The sequence below is a fragment of the Pollicipes pollicipes genome, unplaced genomic scaffold (assembly GCF_011947565.3).
Source record: "Pollicipes pollicipes isolate AB1234 unplaced genomic scaffold, Ppol_2.1 Scaffold_7262;HRSCAF=8765_pilon_pilon_pilon, whole genome shotgun sequence".
Lineage (NCBI taxonomy): Eukaryota > Metazoa > Arthropoda > Thecostraca > Pollicipedomorpha > Pollicipedidae > Pollicipes > Pollicipes pollicipes.
The window spans coordinates 9,176,959-9,200,744 of NW_023597055.1; the positions used below are offsets into that span (position 1 = coordinate 9,176,959).

A 23,786-nucleotide genomic window follows, 5' to 3' on the forward strand; every position below is an offset into this window, starting at 1 on the left:
CCTGAGCGGCGTTGAGCTTTGCGGCCTGTTGAAGCCCGCTCCGGTCCTGGTGCTGGAGTTGTAAATAAGCATCTGTCGAACCGTTGTGCAGCTGCCTGGGAGGTCGCGGTCGGCCCGGAACGCGAGCTAGCTGCGGACGGTTCATGGGGGAACGCGCCGCGGCGACCCGGCGCCCTAGGATCGGTCGAATGATGCGGGCGTCGATTAAGAACAGGCAGCCTGGAATGCTAAGCGTCTGGTTTGGTGCAGCGCCGCCGTTGTCAAGCTGTGGGACACGGCATACAGTTGCTGTGTTATTTGCTGATGAAACACTATCTTGCTCTTTCTAAGCCTGTCCGACGGCTCCCCGGCCCAGCAGCGGCTGTGTGTCAGCATCGCTTCGTCGGCTGTTGACCGTGTGTGCCTATGCTCTTGCAACAGAATGATTATTGCAAGCATTGGCTTACCGTGTTAGGCTTTGCTAATGGAATGCTAATGTCGGCGCACATAATCTGCACTATGCCCGTGCGCACGGGAACTGTCACGGTATTGGAGGAGGAAGGGGGGGGGGGAGGCGGACGGATGCTCAGGCCGTCCCCGATATTTGGAAAAGTTTAGCGGTAGGCTCACCGCAGTGCATGAACAGAAACGACTCCGAGTGCCTCTGACCCCCCCCCCCCCCCCATTCCCTTAGAAATCCTCTCCTAGGTGTGCCCAACGCGACGTCTTGCAGCAGTTCCAAAGCCTTGCACTGGACGGAATCCGCCTGTTTACCATGCGACCCAAGCCCGTTGTTGTTGCTCATCCTTGCCGTCAGCACCGTCGCGAGCCACAGAGGCGTGTGCAAACTAACTCCTCTCTCTCTCTCCTGTCTGCAGATACTGATGCGCTGCTGATCTCGTGCGAACAGCTCCCGGGACTTCAGTCGTACGCGGTCGCGATCTCAGAGAGCAGGTACGTAGTCGGTCACGATCTCAGAGAGCAGGTACGTAGTCAGTCGCGATCTCAGAGAGTAGGTATGTGCCGGCCGCGATCTCACAGAGCAATTACGTAGTCGGTCGCGATCTCAGAGAGCAGATACGTGCCGGTCGCGATCTCAGAGAGCAGATACGTGCCGGTCGCGATCTCAGAGAGTAGGTACGTAGTCGGTCGCGATCTCAGAGAGCAGGTACGTAGTCGGTCGCGATTTCAGAGAGCAGGTACGTGCCGGCCCGCGATCTCAGAGAGCAGGTACTGAGTCGGTCGGGTCGCGATCTCAGAAAGCAGGTACGTGCCGGCCGCGATCTCAGAGAGCAGGTACGTGCCGGCCTCGATCTCGGAGAGCAGGTACGCGCCGACCGCGGCCGACTGTCCTTCGCCCCCCGCAGTGCCCGCCGGCCGGACCGTCGCACCGTCGCACGCGACGGACACTCGTCGCGGCGCGCTCGATGTTGGCACGGCGCGCGTCGCTGCCGCGGCCACACAGCTTCGGGCTCTGACAGCCCGTGCGGCGAGGGGCCAACGCGTGGTCTGTGGTGCGTGTGGAGCGGCCCCGCCCGTGCGGGCGTGGAGGGTGGAGTGGAGCGGACAGTGAGGTCGTCGTGACGACAGGCGCTGGGTCGGCCTGCGCTCTTTTTGTGAAGAACGCGCAGATGCGCATGGACAAGGTTGGAAATGTGCCGACATTCAGTGATGTTCATTGCTGCATGCGCCGGTTTAAAAGTGTGGCAATGGTTTTGAATGCACTCTCTCGAGATGTTATTTTTCGTCCGATACGAGCAGTTTGTTAACACTTGGCTTGTGATTTGGCCGTTGCGCCTTGCGTTTATAAAGCTCCCCTTCTCCCCTCTTGGGTATTGACGGACAGCTTGATGAGTGGACTGAGCCAGATTGTTTTGCTGGGGACTTGAACGGGCTGTTGGGTGGGCAGCCGCCATGCGGGCATGCACGCCAGGGTGAGATCAGACGGCTAAGGGACAGTGCCTCAGGGCTTGGAAGCCGGTTGGTGGAGATATGACCCGTAGGCCGTCCTGGCAGTGCAGGCAGGGCGATCAAGTATGCTGCTAATGGGCCACCCGTGGGCGCTTGCGACATGCAGGATATATTGTACTCAGGATGTCAGAATATATATCAGGATATAACATATTCAGGAGAGAAGCTGTGCATCTCCGTGGCATGTATGTGCCATGTCATAGATCGTTCATTTAAAGAGCAACTTTGGCAGTAGAAGTAGTAGAAGTAGTAGAGGTATGCCGCCAATCGGCCACCCGTGGTCCGCCTACGACATGCTGAATACATCAGGAAGGAAGCTGTGTATCTCCGTGGCATGTATGTACCATGCCACAGATCGTTCATTCGAAGACAACTTTGGTAGTAGAAGTGGTAGTAATAGTAGCAGAAGTAGGAGTAATTGTGTTGCAAGAGTGCGCTGACTGCAGAGATTGTTTGCGGTCAGGTAACTTTGTTAGATCGTAGAAAAATGCCGCGCTCTGGGACTGTCTGGTATGAACCTTTGCTGCCAACACAAACAGTTTTGCTCGACCTTCTCAGTCGTAGCCAGCTGCCTGTATATATGGAGGGGCTGGAAAAATCGTGATTATAATATTAGATGCCTATGTCTGTCGGTAGCCTACGCCTTTCGCCAATCCCAAATCGCCTTTGGCAATAATGGGTCCGCCCACACATTTACGCCTTTGCCATGCGTTCCAATACCGTCATGCCGCCTTCGACGAGGCACAAAATATGTTCCGCAATAATTCAAATGAGTTCATTACACCTTAACGCAATTTCACAGAAAATTACTTGCCTTGTTTCAGTCCACTGAACCTGACCAGTTTTGAAATTCAGTCCAGCCCTTAACCGTTGTCCTTTGAAAGTTTCCGTTCCCATCCCAGTTCACCCAGGCGTCGACCCACAGCCAGCGGATGCATGCCATCTTTGTGGAGCTGAAATGCCGTTGGCCAGTATGGATAACGGGCGCCGCCCTGTGCTGAGTACCAATTTCCCTGCGGTGGACGGCCCCAATCTGCCGCTGTTCGATGGACGAGCGGCCTAGTCAGGTCCACTAAACCACACTTCCTCTGCGCCGCGGCAGTGCAGCGAGAAAGCAATCACGCAGGGTCTGCCCGACGCCTCATAGCGTCAATTCAAAACTAGGATTCGCAACATGTTCGGCAAGCGTGACTTTCTTTTCAGCAGGCGTGTGTCGCGTGCGTTGTATGGGTGGGATGGGTGGGAGGGTTGCCCGATGCTTCTAGTCACATGCGGCCTGTGCTGCGACCATGTTACTTGACGAGGCTCTGCGAATAGTCCTACTGCTGTGGGTTAACCGGATTATGTACAGTACACACCGCAGCGTCCGGTGGCCACGGCGGTCGCCGTCTCTGAAGCCGCGGGATAAGGCCATGCCGTAACCGCTGGCGCTGCGTCGGACGGCCCTGTGGACTCGGTAGTCGCTGACCGCTGCCGACGCCCCGCGCCCTGGATGGGCTGCTTTGCCAGCGCGGCTGCCGGCGCGGCGTGCGGCCGACCCCCGCGCCAGGAATCAGGGACGTGCCCGCGCGCGCCGCCTCCGTCGCCGCATAGTTGGAATGCCGCGACCGGTCGCCTCTGAACAGCCGCTGATTGCTGGAGACGGGGGCCAGATGTGTGACCGGACGTGCCTGAGCCCCGCACAGGACTCAGGCCCTCTGCAGCCCCGGGGCCGCTGGCGTGCGTGACGGCGGAACCGAGCCCCGCACAGGACTCAGGCCCTCTGCAGCCCCGGGGGCGCTGGTGTGCGTGACGGCGGGACCGAGCCCCGCACAGGACTGAGGCCCTCTGCAGCCCCGGGGGCCACTGACGTGTGTTACGGCGGAACCGAGCCCCGCACAGGACTGAGGCCCTCTGCAGCCCCGGGGCCGCTGGCGTGCGTGATGGCGAGAGAGTCATAGCGATGGCATTTGGTACGGTGGACGCCCCGACGGCGCGGCTGTGCTGCGGAGTTTTGAAGGGAATTCGAAGCGGGGAAACGTCTAAGTTCGGCCAGGGCTAGCACGCAGGCAGGTCAGGACGTCTGGCGGTGACGGTCCAGGTCTTACCGTGCTGTCCATTATGCGAAGGCATTACCGAGATCTTGGTGTCTCAGATGTCGCGTTCGGTCCTCATGTTCTGCACTGTGGGGACTGCGCCCAGCGGGTCTTGCCGGGTTTGTGAGTTTGTTCGCAAGACGTAGACCCCAGTAAGAGGAGAGAAGAGGCTCCAATTGTGAGCAGCAGCATTGGAGGCGTTGCGTTTTTTTTTTGTTTTTTTTTTTGGCGTCCAGCCACCGACAGAAGGACTGAATAGGCCACATGCAGTGCTATACGAAGTGTAGTTTGCTAATATACTATTCGTTTCACAGCATATCAGTTGCGTAGCTAAGGAAAAATGTAAATTTCAACGTCGATGGCGGCGTTTGTTACTCTAGATGACGTGAGGTAAATCAATATGAATACGTTCAACCAAACCCTTTCGTGTCGTTTCAATATAAAAATAGCATGTTCGATCACTGCAACTAACAAATCCTTGCAGTCCGAAAGTATTTACATAATATCGACTCAGTAAATATGATCACATCATATTTACATCATTTTTACATCTTATCATATTTACATATATATCGTCGTATCCGAATTTAGTACGATGCTAACGGTCAGAAAACAACGTGACCTCGTAAAAACATTTCAAGTGCAGTACACATAAGCACGACTTGCATTCTGCCTGTCAAAAATTAATAGAGAATACGCAAGTTCATTTGCTTTGCTAAATGATGTGCTATCAGACCTCTGATGTAAAACTGCTCCGGACGCGATGTCTGATGTTGTTTTCACACCGCGCTAGGATGGCAGGAGCCCTCTAGCGCTCCTGCTCCTGCTCATCTCCAGCAGCTTTTGTCTCAGTTCTCTGTTGTGGAGGCGACACAGATGTTTGTCGAAAGCGTGCTCGTGCAGGTGCATAATGGTGTGTGCTGGTAACGTCGTTGTTCGGTCAGTGTGGCAGCAGTTCGAGTGGTACTCAATGTCTCCGGTGATGCATTTGAGCCTTGGCGCGGTGCTGGCTGATTTCAGTGCCAGTTGTCAGTCCTCATCAGTCGTGCGGTCGTTCAGTCTTGTGACGGGTTATTCTTCGTACCAGTTCGAAACACGTGTTTTGGTGTGCCCAGTGCCGATAATCTCGACGGCCTTTTCCTCGGCCCTCGGAAGTGTAGCGTAGCCCTGTTCACTGTTGATAGCTGTAGTGTCCCCAATAGGTCCTGTGCCGTTCCATTAGATAGCCTCTGAGTTCCTTTGTAATCCCCCGTACTGCGCATTCGGTCCGAGTCACCGACCCCCCGACAGGCGTGGAGGCCTATAACGTGAAAAATTGGACGGTGCGCCCATGGCCCATCGCTTGCCAGTGCCCTGGACATTTAGTGCCGAGAGAGCGCTCGACGTCCCCGGAAGAGGAATATCCCACGCCGCCCTCCGGGTCGGCGACCTGCGCAGACCGGGTGGGGGGTTTCGCCGCGAGCCGCCGCCCCAGATGTAGCGGCGTCTGCCGGCGCGGCCGGCGTCGTCGGCGACAGTTACCGCTGTCTGGCGCGGCAGCTGTCCGACGGAACGGTCATCTCCCCGTCCAGCTGCTGTCGGCCGGCGGCGGCCGCGGCTCCGCGCCGGTCGCCGCCACCGGCCGCGGCCGGAGCCAGAGCCGAGCCGCCGTCGCGCGGACAGGCTGTTCGATTTTTTACGCCCGGGTGCGCTGTGGAAGAGGAAATCGGTGGAAACTTGGTCGGGCCCGACGGAGCGCATGGCGAGGAGGCACTTGCGACTCGGGAGTGTGCCGGAGAGGTGGGTGGAAGCGCGCAGCGGGCGTGGCGGCCCGGTGAAAGACGCCGCGGAGGATTTTGGTATTCGGCCGGCTCACTGTCGTACGTGGTTGCTGTTTCAAAGTTCACTTCGTTTTTGCGCTTGCGCGCGTCGTGTTTTAAAGGACGTCACACTTCCGTGCCCAGCTTCGGAATGCGTTTTCAGGGAGCCAACGTATGAGGCATTGCCATGTTTCCAACTAGATGTGGGTTCGTAGCTTCACTTTGGTTTCAGAAATCCGTTCTTACCAGCATACCGTCCGTTTTAACCGATTGCCTCCCACTTTCATCCTGGTAACGACTCTTAGACGTTACATTTCGTAAACATAGCTATTTTTGACGATTTTTGAATAGAAGGCAGCTCTGACAGCAGCCCTGCGCGCGCGCGCGTGCCGCCGCTGACCCATGTCTCCGAACAGCAACCGCGTTAGGCAGTCGCGCTCGGGTGTCCTGCGCCGCGCAGTCGTGACTCGGAGTCGTCGCCGCGACCTCTCGTGACCCGTCGCCATGCCGGTGATGTCGATCTGCCGCCTGCCGGACACGGAGGAGTGGGCCGACCTCCACGACATGGGCTTCATCCGACCTTACGTGAGTGGCCGGCGCCCGGCAGCTGGCGGACCGCGCCAAGAACGGCGGCAGACGGTGGGGTGCTCTTCGACCCGAGGCTGGTCTGGGCGAGGTAGCAGTTTCTCATGTTGTGTTTGCGAGCGTTGCACCATGTAAGCCTCTGATGTTGGGCTGTTGCATAGTTGACGGTGATTGTGTGTGTTAGCCGGTTTGGCATCTGCCCCTTCCTCTTTTTTCGTTAGGTTACACTTTGAGTGTCTGTTTAAACGTCGGGGCGAAACGTCAGCGTAGTATTCTATTAGCTTTGATATTTCCTCAAACAAAGTAACAGGGACGCTTCCAAGCAGTTTTATATATACCTGTGTTTCGTCCGCAGCGTTTTGTCGAGATGCAAACAATGTTTTTCACCTTGAAGAAGCACTGCATGAAATAATGGTGTGCGTACAGCTGTTTCGAAGCTTTCTTTTGGCGTTCACCAAGGAAGGCCATAACTTATAGGATACCTTGCTTGGTTTGCGTGGCATGATGGGCTGTTTGTCGCGTCCAGCCACTCATGACGTCACGGTGTAAAGTAAGGCAAGCTGACGATACGCCCCAGAACGTAACTCGCCGTCATGTTTGCACACTAACCTTGACAGCGAATTATTCGGCTGCGCATTGGGCTTGAACCCGGGATCTTGTTATCCTTCCGTCTTAAGCGCATGCTCCGGCGTCGCTTCCGTTCGCTGGTGTGAATAACTGACTGCAAAAAAAAATCAGGTATTTGATGGGAGGGCACTGTGGCCGACTTCTCCGGCAGGTACGGGTTTGGATTTGGATCGATGGGTTTCTACGCCCGAGCGAAAAACGGCACACCGCAGTTATCCCTCGCCGCCTTGAGTGGGTCAGTTGTTAGTTTGTGTATTTGCGTTGATGTACTTGGCGATGTACATGATAAGGAAAAAAGTGCTCTGCAGAATGCTTGGGTCGATTTGGCAGTGCAGATTGCCCAGGTGCTCGTATGAAACAGCAGTGCGGACATTTACTCGAGGACAGTAGTGCAGACATGATTTCGACGACAGAGACCGAGGTTGTCGAGGACTGTAGGGCGAACATTTAGTCCGTCTTAAGCTGGCATTTTATTCGAAATTTGACTCAATGTTTGGAAGAAAACCCCCTCGACGGATCCGACTTGCGAGCAATACAAAGTAGCAGGAACAGATCAGATGGACACGACGGCCGTCTCTGCGTGAATGTGCCATTTTACCATCAGAGGAGGCGCATCAGAGTCCTTCGCCGCAATGAAGCCACCTCCCGCTTTATCAACCCTATTAACAACGACCAGATTGCTGGGATGAACTCGGTTTAGTACCAGTCACGCTGACATGTGCCCCCCCCCCCCCCCACCCCCCACCCCGCTGTAGTGCCGGAGCCTCCCGTGGATTGAGCACCTGATGAGATAGTGGGATAATAACGGACAATCGGGTTACACCTGTGGGTCTTGTAACGAGCTCTTTGGCTTATCGTGTGGCTGTCCCTGTTGAAGCGTCTAAGGTTGCCCGCGTCATGTGTCCTGTCGAAGGCTTAGCTGAGGAGATTTGGGCGACACGGGGCGCTGTGCGGACTTTGGTCGAGCTCTAGGGTGACGGACTTTCGGGGATTATTCCTCTGGAAAGGGCGATTTTCGGGGATTAGTTGCATTGGAAGCGTGATTTTCGGGAATTAGTCGCCTGAGCTGAAACACCTACCCCAGATGGATTTGCGACGATTCCTTGCCTCACAGCCCCTTCAATTCTTATGCCACACAACGCTGCCACCCTTGTCCATCATTGGTTAAGGGGATGGTCTCACCAGAGAGCTCCCGCATATAGCTCACGTCGACTTTTTGCTACGTGCTTTTTTGGCGCCTTTGGCCTGAGCTGGCCGTGCAGGTTTGCTGTGCTGTGACTGCCTGGCTGTGATGCATTTGAGCTCGTTTACCAATGTGTATCGGTTGATAATCTCGAACCGGCGCGTTGTGCGTCAGGATTAGACGTAATATTTCCAACAGGCTGTTGTTATTAAACGGTAGCTTTTGGGATCATTCCTATCCCTTGCTCACTTTTGGTTAAATAACTTGCTTCTGTCAGGCGGCTGACATGAAACTTGATTAGTTACATGAGCGTTTAGTCAGTTCATTAACCAAGGGTGGTACATGCATAGAGAAAGTAATCCCCGAAAGCCTTTGCGCCAAAAAGCTGCTTGAAAGATTATCGTTTTTACATCAATTTCATCGGTTGGCATGGTATCGATAAGCATATCGTTGATTTCGGTTCACTTCTACTTTTTCTGCAATGCGATGCATCTCACACCAGGAAGTAAATCCTTACGCCCCTGCACGTGCCGTGCAGCCATTTCGCGGAAATCGGTACGTATGAGACAAGACAGTCAAACGATGGGCAGCTCAAATTTGATTTTAGGGGAATGGATGGGCTGGTGACGAATAACTATCTGCCGCTGTTTATGAAAAGGACGATTGTTTGTAGCACGTTAGCAAGGGCACAGTTTATTGTTGCGAGCATTTTCTCTAGTAGTTCTGAAATTGTATCGTAAAAACTTGTTTCTTATTTAATCATGCCAGTTTTCTCCTTCGAGGATCCTGTCGCGCCCAATAAGGCAATGGCACCATTGTCTTCCTCCTCGATGACCCTCTTTCCGTTGGGAATGAAGAGGAGGAAGTTTCAGCAGCGTTCGATTAGCGCCGACTCCAAGCCTTTGAAGAAACTGAGTGTGCGGACACAGGATGGACTCAGCGTGAGCGTGCCACAGGGCGTGCTCACCAGCCTGACGCACGGCACGGTGACCGGTGGATCGCGGCTCACCATGCGGCCCTCCCTGATGCACCCCGCTTATCAGAAATGGCGGCTGAAGGAGGCCAGCACCAGTAAAGAGATGTCTCAGGGCGACGGCAGGGCTAGCCTGAAGGAGGCCATCCAGAAGATGAACCGGCTGACGCTGAATGCGTCCACAACACCGAACCCGAAACTGGACCTGGCGGCGCGGACATTGGCAGCGAAGGAAAGGAAAAGCGCGCTGAAGTCACACATGATGGACCTGTCGAATATTTTCCACAACAAGTGCAAATCTCAAGCAGGGTACGTAAACAAAAGCAACGCAAGAAGACAACATGACCTAAAGCACGACATACTCAAGTATTTCGAGGAAAATGGTCTTGCGATGTCGTTTTTGAGCAGTGTGAAGGGCATGACTCCAATTAAATTTTATCAGCCTAATCTCCCTACGATTATTGAGGAAACCGACGAAGAAATAGCGAGGCATATGTAATAAAGCGTCGAAACCGTCCCTTGTGGTTTCTGTTTAAATTGAAGCTTTGTTCGCATGTTTGAAACACGTACGTTCCCGTCTATGCAGTGTTGACAAAATTTGATGACTGAGTCCGAGTCTAGTCAGCGTTTATTGACATTTCTTTGCTCTTGCTCCACTGTCATACGTCATGTTCGTCTTGTCCTCCCGTTCGGCTGTCGCGTGTAACGTTAGTGGCGTTTTCCAGGGCCCTCATTTGGCGCTTTGCCCGGGCCTTAGGGACGTCAGCAAGTAGACGAAAACTCATGTGCAGTTCCACTGCATGCTGCGCATGAAATCTTGAATGTTAAGAAATTGACCCTTGGGGATAAGATATGGAAGTATGTCGCTGCTGATTCACTGCCAGTGATAACTGATAATTATCCTCGTGGACGACACGATTCTGTTTCGTTTAATTATGACAGTTGTGATTGCTTTCAGAATATTTCCGTACCGTCGTGTAACTTAACTGAACGTTTGCTAGTTATTGCTAGTCATCACCTTTGTTGCACCCAGTTGAGGAAATTTGTCATATATGACTTACTGCAGTCAATGTGTTTCTCAGTCAGCTGATGGAGCAGTTGATGCAGTCATCTCAATGTCAGGAAGTGATAAGAGATTCTTGCCGTTTTTGCTCGCTCAGGATAATCACGTTGGCTGCAGCAGCAAATTCCAATCGTGGCTGGGCTTCCAGTGTCATCCTTGGCCTATAGGGTCGGAGTTGTTGCTCTCCGACGGTCACACCTTCATTGGCTGCGCGCGGACTGTGCCGTCCCTCGGCGTTCAGACCCCTGAATTGTTCCCGACGGTGGCCGGTCTGCCCACACTCAGCCGTCGTCTGGTGTGAGCGCGAGGCTCCCCTGTGCCGCTGCCGCCGCAGCAACCGGGCGGAAATAGAGCCGAGCTGCCGGGAGTATTCTGGGAGTCCCCACCCAGCACGCGACGTGCGTGTGTCGGAGGGCTCCCCGCTGTCTTGTGTCTGCCGCCTGCTGCCTGTCCTGCGGTGTCTGCTGTCAGCAATCGACGTGCGTGTGTCGGAGGGCTCCCCGCTGTCTTGTGTCTGCCGCCTGCTGCCTGTCCTGCGGTGTCTGCTGTCAGCAGTCGACGTGCGTGTGTCGGAGAGCTCCCCGCTATCTTGTGTCTGCCGCCTGCTGCCTGTCCTGCGGTGTCTGCTGTCAGGGATGCTCTGTCTGTTGCCTGTTGTCAGTTGTCTGCTGTCTGTTGTCTTGGTGGATGGGTGTGCTCTGAGGACAGCTCGGAGTCGCAATGTTTGTTCACCTATCATATGTCCGGTAGGGCTGCCTGGCCGAAGCGTCACAAAGCGGCTTATCTGTTCGCTTCCGGTATTACGATCTTTTCAGCACGAACGTATGGAAACCCGAAGACAGGGGTGCGTCCACAGAAAGTGAATGGGCTTATCCATGCGCTCGGTCCCCTGTTAAAAGCTGGAGAGACATTCGCAATTTTCCCGTCTTTTTTACATGCGACGGCCGCTAGGGGGATGGGTGTGCGAGGAAGGGCAACCCGTGAGGTTTTGATGTTCTCTGCACACCGCTGACCAGTCTGCGTGCGCGCAGGTTCGTTCTGGTGGGTTATGAGAGCAACCCGACTTTCGGCCGGGTTGCTCGCCGTCGTCTTTGTTTGCCGCTACGGAGCTGGATGGCAGCTGGCGGCTGCCTGAGAGTCTTTGTGCAGGTTTTTGCGCGTGCAATCGGCACCAAATCGCGATCGCCGCGCTGATGTGCAATTTGGCAGCGTGCCAGCTGTCTCGCTGCGTCAATCAAACGATTGTGCTGGTTGCATGGCGTTTTGTGGCTGGCAATAGCGGTGCAATTAATTCATCAGGTACTTTGTCGGTTTCCTGTTGACGGAGGTGCCCGCCTTGCCTGTCTTTTATTGAAGAATAATTTGCCCCGCTGCTTACGGCGTGCGACACTGAGGCTGGGAAGCAAAGTGCATACGTACAAAGTAACTTCAACCAATAACCACACCTTACGTTATATACCATGACCCTACCTTATGACCATACCTTATGACCAAAACATGTCATGCTGTAGCGTGAAGTACTTTGTCATGACACGTTGGTGGTCGACAGCGCCCGTAGCTCTGCACCGGCCGCTGACGCAGCCATGTCGCCCACATTTACGCCGTCCAAACCGAGCTGTCTGATTCAGGGACTGACGAGCTCGTGTCTGGCAACTGCTGACAACTCAAGCGGATGATTATGGGAACTGACAACGCTGCCGACACTTATTCGGGTGCCGGCACGGAAACTGACCAAATGCGGCAATCATGACAGGGAAGAAAACACATTGCAACGGCGCTGACAGTAACGGCATCGCTGAGGCAGTCAGTGACGCCGGAACGGCATGGACGAGGGGATCTGGCGAGTGACACGCTGCGCTGTACCACTTCCAATGAGGTGTGTAGTTGAACCTGACGCCGACACGGACGGTCGAGCGGACACAGACTCGTGACACGGACACGGACATTGACACTGACACTGGCACGAACACAGACACGAACACGGACGCGGACGCGGATACGAAAACGAACACGAACACGAACACGGACACGGACACGAACACGAACACGAACACGGACATGGACACGGACACGGACACGGACACCGGGCAGGATGGACGTCCCACGCAGACGAGACGACTCAGGCCGTGTGCGCCATCAAACAATGCGGCGGGTCAGACAATGGGACGAGCTGACAGCGGCGGGGCTCTGACCTGCCCTCGGTCGTCGAGCGGTGGTTCGCGGCCGGTGGTCAGAGGGGCGACGAAGACGGAGCGTGGTCCTGTGTCCTTCCGGCGCCCAGATTTTCGCGTGGGGTACTAGGCAGCAGAGGACGGGCAGGTGGCGTGGGGCGGTGGCCCTGTACGCTTTGAGAAGCGGGCGCGGGCAGTGAAGACCCCCCAGCTTGTGGTTCTGCAGGAGCAAAGCCGCGCAGATGGTGGCCGCGGTGTTTGGGTGATGCGCAGGTTCGGCTTCCCCGCTGGGCCTCAGGACCCCATTATGTGTGATCGGAGGGCATAAAGCACCCGTAAAAAGCACAGACTGGGACGTTGTATGTCATACATCGCGCTGAGGGGACGGATCATGCCGCATGCGTGCGGCCCGCGTAGTGAACTGACGGTGGGCATGCAACGCACTCCGCTATTCTGGCCGAGGCGCATGCAAACGAGTCATCGATGGGCTCTGACCGGCTATTTATGGCACCGCGAGCGGCGGCTTCTGTCGTTGTCATGCGCTTCAGTCGGCGTTCCAGCTCCGTATAACCACGTGCAGCGTCAAGAGTCGAGACGAGCAGAGGCGGGGAGTTGAGTGCGAACCATTATTTGACGGGGTGCGCGCCAGAAGAGGACGGGTGGACTGATTGTGGTGCGAGCTGGACTGCGGGCCGGGCGAGTCCTGACGCGAACTGGCCGGCAGATGTGTACCTGCAGCAGCCCGATCCTGTCCGACTTAGCCAGCAGCGCCTCACTACTCGGACACCGCGTAGGCTAATTTACTACTAGACGCTTCATGAACTAGTTTTAGACCAGACGCTACATAGCCTAGTTTTAGATCAGTTTTTTAGTTCTTAGCCCACGGCGTTAACTTTTTGCATTTTTGCAGTCCTCCTTGTCCCAGTGCCCTACTTTTATCGGCGGGCTTTTATCCCAGGTTCCGTTCAGGCGGTTTTCTTTTTCCCACTGAAATCTCTGCCGCAGTCCCCCCCCCCCCCCCCCCCACTCTACACGGCCGGGCCCTCGCCTCCACCCACGCGCCGGCGACTGGGCGCCGCGGCCGGCGCGGTGTCGACACCCGTGACGCCGGTGACTCAAACGCGGCGCGGCGGCGGCGCGGCACGAGCCAGACGTGCCGGCGCGACCGACGGCGGAGGGGCGACAGCACGGCCACAGACGGAACGGGGTGCGCGGGTGCTGGGACGGTGCTTCCGACGTGGCCGCTGTGCGTACCTGTAAGTCGTTTCCCTGCGGGAGTTTTGTGGCGTTGGCGCCTTTTGTGTGGTTGGTTTTATCGGTGGGGTGGGTGTGAAGAACGCTTACGTGAAGCCGGCATTCGGGTGAGAGATGCTTGAACTTGAATTTATGACGTTTTGTCCAATTCCTCCAAGTCGGCGGAATTGCTTCTGTTATTGTTGTTCAGTTACGATAAAATTTAATGTCATCTTCCGGAAGACAATGTAATATTCAAGTGAAGCTATATGCTATATATACAATATATGAATATGGATGCATCACAAAATGATATTAGGATTGCACAACGAGCTCCATTTGTTCATTCAGCCCCACTAACTAGCTCGTTGTTCGGGAAGGGCTGGGGGGCGTGAACCTGCAGTCTTCGGCCGACCCACCGTCCCGTTCTCAAAAGTCTTGGCTCAAACTGAACGAAAATGGCGTGCACTGGCACCGGTACGGCCAGTACCCTGGGTACCGATCTAGACCCGACCGACGGTGCTGGGTATCATGCTTTTGCACCGCAGCTGTGCAATCTGTACTATCCGGAGTGGGAATTAATCCCCCCCCCGGGGTGGAGTACCGGCCGGGTCAGACGGGTGCCGCTCGCTCTCGCCCGTCGTGGACTTTGCTGGGGTCGCCGCGATCTGACCACTGAAATGAGAGCTTTGTTGTTGAGGGTGCTGATTACAGGTCTTGTGAGGCCTGTCTGGGAGAGCAAGGTGGTTACCGGTTACCTGTGGCCTGAGCTCCGAATTGTTTTGCCGGTGTTGCCGTGTTGACTGGACTCGCGATTATCCGTTGTTCGCTATGTTTTGAACAAAGAAGACACATGAATGGACAGGAGTAGAGGGCTAGGGCAATGCGCCTTCTTATCCGCTTTCCTATCGTGCGTCGCCCATAATTGTTGAAGGACAGTAGCCCCACCCCCACCCCTGTTTTCTCGCCCTTGTGCGTTGACGTGTTTCTCATTTCACCCCAAGACATCTCATGATTACAGGACCAGTGGTACCATTCCTGTGGGAATAGCATAATCCCACTGAGAGCTATCCACACACGACCATGCCCCTGGTACTAGCTGAGCGTGGGAGGCTGACACTTCCACGTGGTCTGCACATGCTTCGGACCGCGGAGGACCTTACGCGTGTGGTAACCTGATGAGCACCCATAGGAAACTGTGCCCAACCGACCAGGTTGGGCTCAGTTTGGAGACAGCTATGGGCATGCGTATTGGTGTGGGTAAGACGCTTACGAAATGCCATATAGATACTTAAGAAATACTGTTATCACCTTTTTGCGCGTCTGTTAGTCGTCAATACTTACATTGAATCTACTTTTGGGCATTGCCAACACGAGTCAAAAGCTTGGTGATGTCCTTTCCCGCCTTTTTCCGCAATTTACAGCTAAAGTGCCGAACAAATGCGAGCTGGTAGGCTCCACTGATTAGAGTTGGGTTGCGGATGGGCAGACAGACCACATGACGTAACGGATGTATTGGGCAAAGGATATCTTACCGTTGAAGGCCTCTGGAGCAGGTGAACAAGAAATGCATTCATGTTGTGAAGGTACTTAAAAATATGTGATCGCGATCTGCAAGTGCGTTGTCACGAATACCTGAGACGGAGACAAAAAGCCTAACGACTGGGCAAACACACGACATTCAAAGGTACCTTCATATCGCAAAGCTTGCCGGGCGTTGTTTTTTGAAAGCAGTGTGTGGTATTGTGAAAAGTAGGCTGACGTATTGAAACAGATAAATGTGCTACTTATGTTGGTGCAGTAAATATATCGTCCCTACAGAGCAGAGCAGGCGTCTGGGGGCTGTGTTTACTGAAGCGAAGTGCATGTCTCAATGAGAAAGAGAGGGGGATAGTCGTGGAGACACGGCCCGACCGCAGATGGTCAGCTGATCCGGGCTGTTGGGTCGTCTCCTGGTATATCCTATTTGTAGTCGTGACGGTTTCTTTGGTGAGACAAATCACGTGTGAACAATCCGTGACGTTTTCTTCGAATGCAAGTTACTTGTAAACCTTGTTATTACGCGGCTGTCAAATAGGTGTTTGCACGATTCTTTCATAGACGGTCGGGCAAATTCGCCTCCATCAATGAACATCAATGCACCAACGCTCCCGGCAAATCACGGGTTCTGGTGAGCGGACCTTCGTGGTCTGATGTGATGCGTGATCTTACCAGGTCACGTAGCCAGGGGTAGGGCCAGATGGGCCGTGCCCCTCGCCCCTCACCTGAGCGGAGAGCTTCACATCAGACACTGGATGATTTCGCAGGATTTTGGAGACATTTGACAGCTGCCGTCCTGTGTAAAGTTCTTGGCCACGTGCCTGGGTCTGACCCGACCTGGCGTCACGGCGGCGCCGATTTTACGAGGCGTGTCGGGCCTTGACCTGGCCCGTCCCGCGCCGTCGCTAACCGGGCCGCCGGCGCCGACAGATGGACAAGATGAACGGCTCGAGCACGGGTCTGAACGGCGCGTCGGAGGCGGTCGACGAGCGGGCCTGGACCGTCGGCGTCATCAACTCCAAGAGCAAGTACCTCACGGCCGAGACGTTCGGCTTCAAGATCAACGCCAACGGTCAGTGGGCGCGGCTGAGGTCTGGCGGGGGGGGGGGGGGAGGGGGCTGGCACGATTGGCAGTCCATCGCACTGAAATTGCGGTGTTCTGGTGATACCGCGCGCGGTCTATATGTCGTGCATGCATGTATGCATGCATGCACGACATACACGACACGACATGCACGACATGCATGCATGCACTATATGCATGCATGCAAGAGATACCCTTGGGCGGCGTTAAGAAATACGCGTGGGTGTTATCACCTCTCCGAGATGGAAGAAATCACGTTTGGGGGTCAAACTATGACACTTGCATTTAAACTGAGGAACGCGTAATAAGCGATAATTTTCCGGGGAAATGGAGTGAATGAACTATTTCGTCCAAGTTTTACTGACATCTTTTAGGAAAAAAGAGGAATAACATCACACGTTGAAGAAATTGGAGGTGGCGTATACTTCGCAGCCGTTAGCAGTGGTTACACAGATGGGCATGAGATGCACTTAATATATATGTCAGCAGGTGTGCATCCTTCTATCGCGCGCCTATCTGTCACTGGCTCAGTCATAACAATCAAAGTGGTGGCGGCAGCCGGTTCATAGGGCGCGCATACGCTGATAGCAGGACCAGGATGAGACCAGACCTCGTGAGCCCACACTCACGGGCGAAGTGGCAGCGGTATGCTGTTCTGCCTTGGTGGGTTGCACAGTTTGGGTGACGGCCGTTGATTTTATTTGATGTTTATTTTCGATTATGTACATTAAGCAGTATGGTGGATACGCCGTACTATGTGCGCAGCAGCCGGGTTGCCCGGGTTGCCTACCTCCCGTTATCGGCCCGAGAGACGTTATCCAAGCGTGCGGAGCGTTTTGGCAGCAAGGGCTGCCACCCCCGTGCTCCCACCCACGACGCAGACGGCGCGGCTCGGCGAGAACGGACGGGTAGATCGATGTGGGTGTTTGAGAGGGGTGGGAGGGGGGGGGGGGGGGGAGGAGGAGGGAGATGGGTATGTTGTGAAGGAGTCACCTGCGGATCCTGTGTAGGAACAAGCTTTTCTCCTCAAGTGCTGAGTGGCGTGGGCGGTGTGTCTGGCCGGCCTGGCCTGTTGCGTGCCGGCCGGCCGCCACCGGCCGCTGATTAGGTTTGTGGTCAGCGCTGGCCGCCCGAGCTGGGAAACACTCTCACTGTCGTCGAGCCGGCCTGCCAGGGACGCTCTGCTGTCTGGGTTGGAGCGGGGACCGACCTGTTCAGCCTCGTGGCCTGCCTTTCAGAGGACCCCCTGTACTGGTATGTTTCCGTTTCCTTTGCTTTGGTTGAACATTGTCGTCTTTCGTTCGTATTAGCTTTTTGTTCACGTGTGAAGAACATGAAAGAATGATCTCGTTTGTTTTAAAGAATGTAACGGTTAGAAGCATAAGGAACAGTGATAGGGAGTGTTGGGGGGTATCGCAGTGTTGAAGGCAGTCCAGCATCCAAGGCTAACCTGGAATGCATCAAAAACGGTTTGGCAGCGGTGGGATTCGAACCCACGCCCTTTCGGACTGGTGCCTAAAACCAGCGCCTTAGACCACTCGGCCACGCTACCACGGGAATCTGGGGGCCGCTGATGTTGGAAGAATACGACTGATACAGCCTGTGGCAGTGTTCAGTGTTTCTCAAACTTTGTTATGATGGGCTTTCGGAAAGGAGCTGCTAGTGTATGTTGGGATTGACAGAACTGCTGTCTGTGCTTGTTAATTTGGAAACCAACACAAGAATATCGGGAGGCATGTCAGGTTCAACAAACATCCACATTTTTAGACCATTAGCTTAACATCCAGTTTAGTTAAAACGTGTAATACGTCGTTTCAGGAGCGGTAGTTCCCTGAACCGATCTTTCTAAAAATGTAATAATGGCTCCGTGGCCGCTGATCGGAAAGAAATAACGAAACAAATATGTCTGTCCTGCACACACACACGCACACCTAGCTTGGGCGAATTTCATTCGCCACAGCGTCGAAACATCGTGTGGTTATCGAGGCCAGAGGCTATGCATATTATATTAAGCAACTAGATAACAATTGTACCTACCCAGCATAGAATGCGAACATTGAAAGATTGCTTCATTCCAACGCCGTTTCTACTTATCCATTTCTATAAGCCTCCGCGAGCAACACATCATGAACTTACGACATTTTGCGCTGGTTTGCTATCCAGCTATGTTGTCACTGAACGTTGTCACAACGCCAAACCACCGTCACGGGTCACCAGACGCCGGCGGTCGGGGATCCGTTCGAAGCACGGCTACACCGGTGTGAAGGCTATTTTGGGGCCGCTTTGGATCTCACGGTCGATCGGTTCATTGCAGTTGCAGTCATCGATTGCGGTCCATTGTGTCGAACGTTCGGTCCTACACGTGGAGAGTCCGGCTCCTTGCGTGTTGTTGCTCGTGTGAACGCATGGTGCTTCAGCAGATGCACTCTCTCCTGATCCGTGTTCGTTTTTGGATGCCGTCCTGCCCATATCATGGGGCCAGATCGGCCCGATATATGCCTCCCCCCCCCCCCTTTGGGCTTCAACACAGGTCGATCCGGAGTTATGGAGACACGGGTTTCGTTGTTGGGATGCCTCCACGGTGCTCCACACATTCCTCGCTTCCTAGCTTTCGCGCTTTTCTCCTAGTCTTGTTCGCATTTTCTCTCGTTTGACCGTGTGCCGACTTGTGTTTTTGTATTCTTCCTAATCAAGAGACAGTCAGTACCTACGTGCAAGACATGAGCTCCGTCACAGGGTTGGGGAGAGGACAGGTTAAACAAGCCCGGACTTCGCGAAATCTTGAATGACGTCTGTGAGCATTCCATGCACAAAGCGGACGCGGGGCCAAGATTCTTCTACCGTGGTAGACACGCATGGGCAGAATGATTTTAACATCCTGCTTTTGGTATGCGATTCTCGTGAGTTCGCAGCCCACACTTAAAATATGTTTGTCTATGAATCGCGTCGCGTGTAATATTAGCTTTTTGGGAAGTATGTGACCGTTGCGACCTGAGATCAGCGTTGGCCTTTTCCGTCTGCTATTCCGCTCGCTGGTATTCTTTCTCTTACCCCAGCGAATAGTTCACAAGTAGGGATCACGACGTGCATTTGATTCAGACGTGTTTGGAACGCAACTAGCCCGAACCCCGACGCATGCGCGCTCCAGCCTGTGCCTGCTATACCCGTAGGTCCCGGCTGCGACAGGCGGCGCGGACATTCGCGAACTGCATGCCGCAAGACATGAAGTGATCAATGAGCCCGAGGCGAGCGCGCGTGGTTGCTTAGCTTAGATGGCGGGCGCAGTCCCGCGTTCAGCTGACCGACAGCCCGCCATCTGTGTTATCTGTGACGCGTCACGCTGGTGTTCGCGGTCGATGAACGTCTGGCAGGTGCCGGCGTAAGGCATTGTTCAGGTCTCTGGCCGGACCCGCGAACTCACCTTCCACACCATTGTAGCTCGATCGGCGAAGGCCATCCATCGTAGACTGTTTTTTTTCTGTCGTCTGTTAGCTCGAGCTCTTTTTGTGTGTACTCCTCCGCCGTTGTCCTGCGACTTAGCACAATAATGGATGCTTCCTGCCGCGCCAGTCGACGTAGGTCAGCAATCATTTCGACCAGCTGTTTTGTCTCTGTTTCCGCGTACCACGCAGCACGTGTCAGACAGCTGGCCCACTCAAGACAAGGAACTGGCGGTTCCAATACTCGGGTGGGGCAAGGCGTTACGCCTGTGCCAAAACGTCCTTCAGCGCATCATGTTCGGCCACAGCGCGTCTGGACGGAAACTATGCTCAGTGTTCGAAGCCCGAATGCGATTTTGATGCTTCTTTGGTGAAATGGTGTGCTGTCGCATCCTGAAGTCAGGTCACTCGCCGGGTTCTGCAGTGTTTTACGCTGGTGGGGTGGCGGCGGCCTGCCCGGATGTATGGGCAAAACTGGTGAGGTGCCTGAGGCCCATGATGTGAGGGCCACGATGCATGGTCTGGTGAGGTCTGCCCGATGTATGGGTACCACGTTGAGGTCTGCCCCGATGTATGGGTACCACTGGTGAGGTCTACCCCATTGTATGGGTACCACTGTCGGGTCTGCCCCATGTATGGGTACCACTGTCGGGTCTGCCCCGATGTATGGGTACCACTGGTAAGGTCTACCCCCGATGTATGGTACCACTGTCGGGTCTGCCCCGATGTATGGGTACCACTGTCGGGGTCTGCCCCGTGTATGGGTACCACTGGTAAGGTCTACCCCGATGTATGGGTACCACTGGTGAGGCCTGCCCGATGCAGAACACCACTGGTGAGGTCTGCCCCGATGTATGGGTGCCGCTGGTGGGGTCTGCCCCGATGTACGGACACCACTGGTGAAGTCTGCCCCAATGTACGGACACCACTGGTGAGCCTGCCCTGATGTGTGGACACCACTGGTGAGGTCTGCCCCGATGTATGGGTGCCACTGGTGAGGTCTGCCCCAATGCATGGGTAACCACTGGTGAGGTCTGCCCAATGCATGGGTGTCACTGTTGAGAGACGGACGCTGCTGGTCGGGACGGCTGCGAACGAGGACTCTGCCAGCCACGCTCGACGTGCACCGCTGCATCCGTTTCACGCGGGTTTTCTCCTTGACGTTTTCGCAATGTTGGATGATGGTTCGGGAAGGAGTGCATATTTGCGGGGTGCACGCTCCATATGATATGAAGTTTTGAAGAAGAAGCTCCTTTGAAAATTTAATGATGGTGGTGGAAATACATTTTGGCAACATAATTTCTAAAACCAACTGATATGGGTGGCAGAAACAGTTTCATCGAACTCTCATCTATCCACATGATGCATGTAAGACATTTCCGAAGCATTTCAAAATGTTGAATGCATTAAACTCAGGAAGACTTCAAAAAACACTGTGCTAGTATAGGAGTCAAATGCTTGTGCTTAGTTTCGACACCCATTACTACATCGTAATGGTGCTTGCGTGCCATTCTAATTACTCCTTGACAATGAGCATTTTCATGCGAAGTATATGACAACACCAACCGTGTCCTCGTCGGCCCGCGGGCTGTTGAGACAGGTCGGCAAGCGGGCTCCATGTAACTTAGCGGCGGTGTGGCGGAAGCCAGGTTTCCAACAACCTTCGCTGTATTTGATGCGTTTTTATGTCGTTTGGGACATTTTGTGATGATTTCGTCCAATGATGAGAAGCTAAGAAGCAGTAGGAAGGAGAGTGCGGGAACCCTCGAAAAAGGTGTGGGGCTCCACCCCTGGTCTCATGGCCGGCGCCGGTGTCGGCCCTTGTGGACGGTCGGTGCGCGTGTGAAGTTGTCTTAACAGGTGCAGTAATACCGGGAATACCAGACACTAGAGCGGCTGATCTGCCATAGTATGGCGGGATGACTGGTTTCAACCATTGCGTTTTCAGCCAGCAGAGCATGTTAAATGGCGAATCAAAAATATGAGTCAGACTAATCGAGTTCGTGTGCGTGCAAGCGCGGTCCATGCACTGACCCACTGCGTACGGCTTACAGACCCCTCAGGCATCATCCCACTATCTGTTCCCTCTGACCTAGATGGTTTGGACCATTTTTACGTCGTTGGTAACCGCTCAGACTGCAAACATTGCAGCATCACGACAGCTATCTGACGGATTGTGCGGCGGGGAAAATCCGGTTCAATGGCAGAACACCGCCGGTGGCGGCTCTGTTGCCAAGATCACTTGCGTAAAGCACTGCGTCAACTGCCTGAGCCCCGACCCCGGTGTCTCCCGCAGGCACCTCCCTGAAGAAGAAGCAGCTGTGGACGCTGCAGCCGACCGGGCAGCGAGACCACGTCAGCCTGCGCTCCCACCTGGGGAAGTACCTGGCCGTCGACAGCTTCGGCAACGTCACGTGCGAGGCCGACGAGCTGGAGCCGGGCGCCATGTTCGAGATCGCCGTGGCCGACGACGGTAGCGGCCGCTGGGCGCTCAAGAACGTGGAGCGCAAGTACTTCATGGGCGCCGCCGGCGATAAGCTGGTCTGCAACGCCAAGGCGCCGTCGGATGCTGAGCTGTGGTGAGGAGCTGAACCTGCAGCTGCTGTTGAGGCGGACTGCGAGGAGCGGGGCGGGGGGGGGGGGGCGAGGGGGACTCTGGCTGTGGCCAGCGGGCGTGGATTTGTTTATTTAAGACATGAGCATTCCACAGGCAAAAGTCTAATTACGGCAGCAGTCGAGTTTTAAGAACAATAAAGTACGATGCACGCACAAACAAAAAACCTAACGAAACACACGCACATACAACTACACATTACACACAGTCCCACATCAAGTCATCGAGAGAATGTTCCACGTGTGCCGGCGAATCTAAAGAAATCAGATCGGAATGATTTTGTTGGATGACAAAAAAAGATTTGCTGGGTGCATCAGCGGCGGGGGGGGGGGGGGGGGGGCTGGGAGAATGGCTTCGACACGCTGGTGGCTCATGTCTTCTATGACGTGCCTTCACGACTGTGTATGGGTCAGTTGTTATTTCAGTGCGAGATTGGGGTCCTGGCTTTGCCGACGGTGTTCTGGTCGGGTGATACAGTGGGGCGAAACGCCGGAGATGGCGTTCTGCCTGTGCCGTCTTGCGTTTGGTTGTTTGTGCTAGGATCTTATGACGAGTCGAGAGAACGCGGAGTGGGATGCAGCAGATGTGCGGCAAACGTAACCTTGGCATACCGCTTACTCAGTAGCCGATCTTCCGCTAGGTTGGGACGGATCACGATGGGCCGGCTCGGGACCCGGGATGGTATCACATTGCTCGCATTGCGAGAGTGAAAGGGACGAATCATTTGTCACCGGGTGCAAACATGAGCCGCATTCTTCAGTGTTGCCCAAGCTAGTTGCACGCGCTCATTATGCAGAGTCTTCTTGCGCGGCCCTACAAGCCCATGCAATCTGTAGGTGGGGCAGGCTCGCTCGCTGGTGTCGGCACAGACAGCCTTTCCCCGATGCAACTCGCTCAGGTCGCCTACACCGCCTCCTGTCCGCGCCTCACCCCTTCCCCCGCCCCTCTCCTGCGTTTGACGCTGCTCCGGGCGCCGGCCAGGTACGTCCACCTGGCGGCCCGACCCCAGGTCAACGTGTACAGCCTGGGGCGGAAGCGGTTCGCGCACCTCTCCGAGGACATGGACGAGATCCACGTGGACGCCAACGTGCCCTGGGGCGAGGACACGCTCTTCACGCTGGAGTTCCGCGACAACCACTACGCGCTGCACACGTGCAACAACCTGTACCTGCACCGCGACGGGCAGCTGCAGAGCTCCTGCTCGGAGGACTGCCTCTTCGCCATCGAGTACCACAACGGCAGCCTGGCGCTGCGCGACCGCGCCGGCCGCTACCTCTCGCCGATCGGCTCCAAGGTGAGGTCGCGCGCGCCGCCCGCAGCCGGGCCGAGCCGGGCGAGCCGGCGCCTGCCCGGCGTGACGGGCCGCATTGTGAAACGCCAAGTGCTAGGGCTACCGCACCCTGGACTGTGATAAACTGTGGCTGTTTGTTTCCGCTGGCGAATTTACGTG

At 55.0% G+C, this 23,786-nt stretch overlaps 1 protein-coding gene and 1 non-coding gene across 3 annotated transcripts in view; one reads left to right on the forward strand and one right to left on the reverse strand.

Annotated features, from left to right (window-relative positions):
* Nucleotides 1-843: 843 nt before the first annotated feature.
* The window catches only part of sn (fascin domain-containing protein singed), a 28,485-nt gene continuing 5,542 nt past the window's right edge, over nucleotides 844-23,786 (forward strand). The window contains exons 1-4 of one of the 2 annotated variants that reach the window (XM_037238055.1): nucleotides 844-933; nucleotides 16,129-16,270; nucleotides 22,019-22,301; nucleotides 23,318-23,630. In XM_037238055.1, the coding sequence (XP_037093950.1) occupies nucleotides 16,129-16,270; nucleotides 22,019-22,301; nucleotides 23,318-23,630 (738 nt within the window). In that variant the 5' untranslated portion in view covers nucleotides 844-933. Of the gene's footprint in view, nucleotides 934-6,240; nucleotides 6,410-16,128; nucleotides 16,271-22,018; nucleotides 22,302-23,317; nucleotides 23,631-23,786 lie in introns of those variants that run through there. The other variant, XM_037238054.1, reaches the window with a different exon arrangement.
* Nucleotides 17,755-17,834, reverse strand: TRNAL-UAG (transfer RNA leucine (anticodon UAG)). Its single transcript has one exon. It is a non-coding gene; the product is annotated as a tRNA-Leu (tRNA).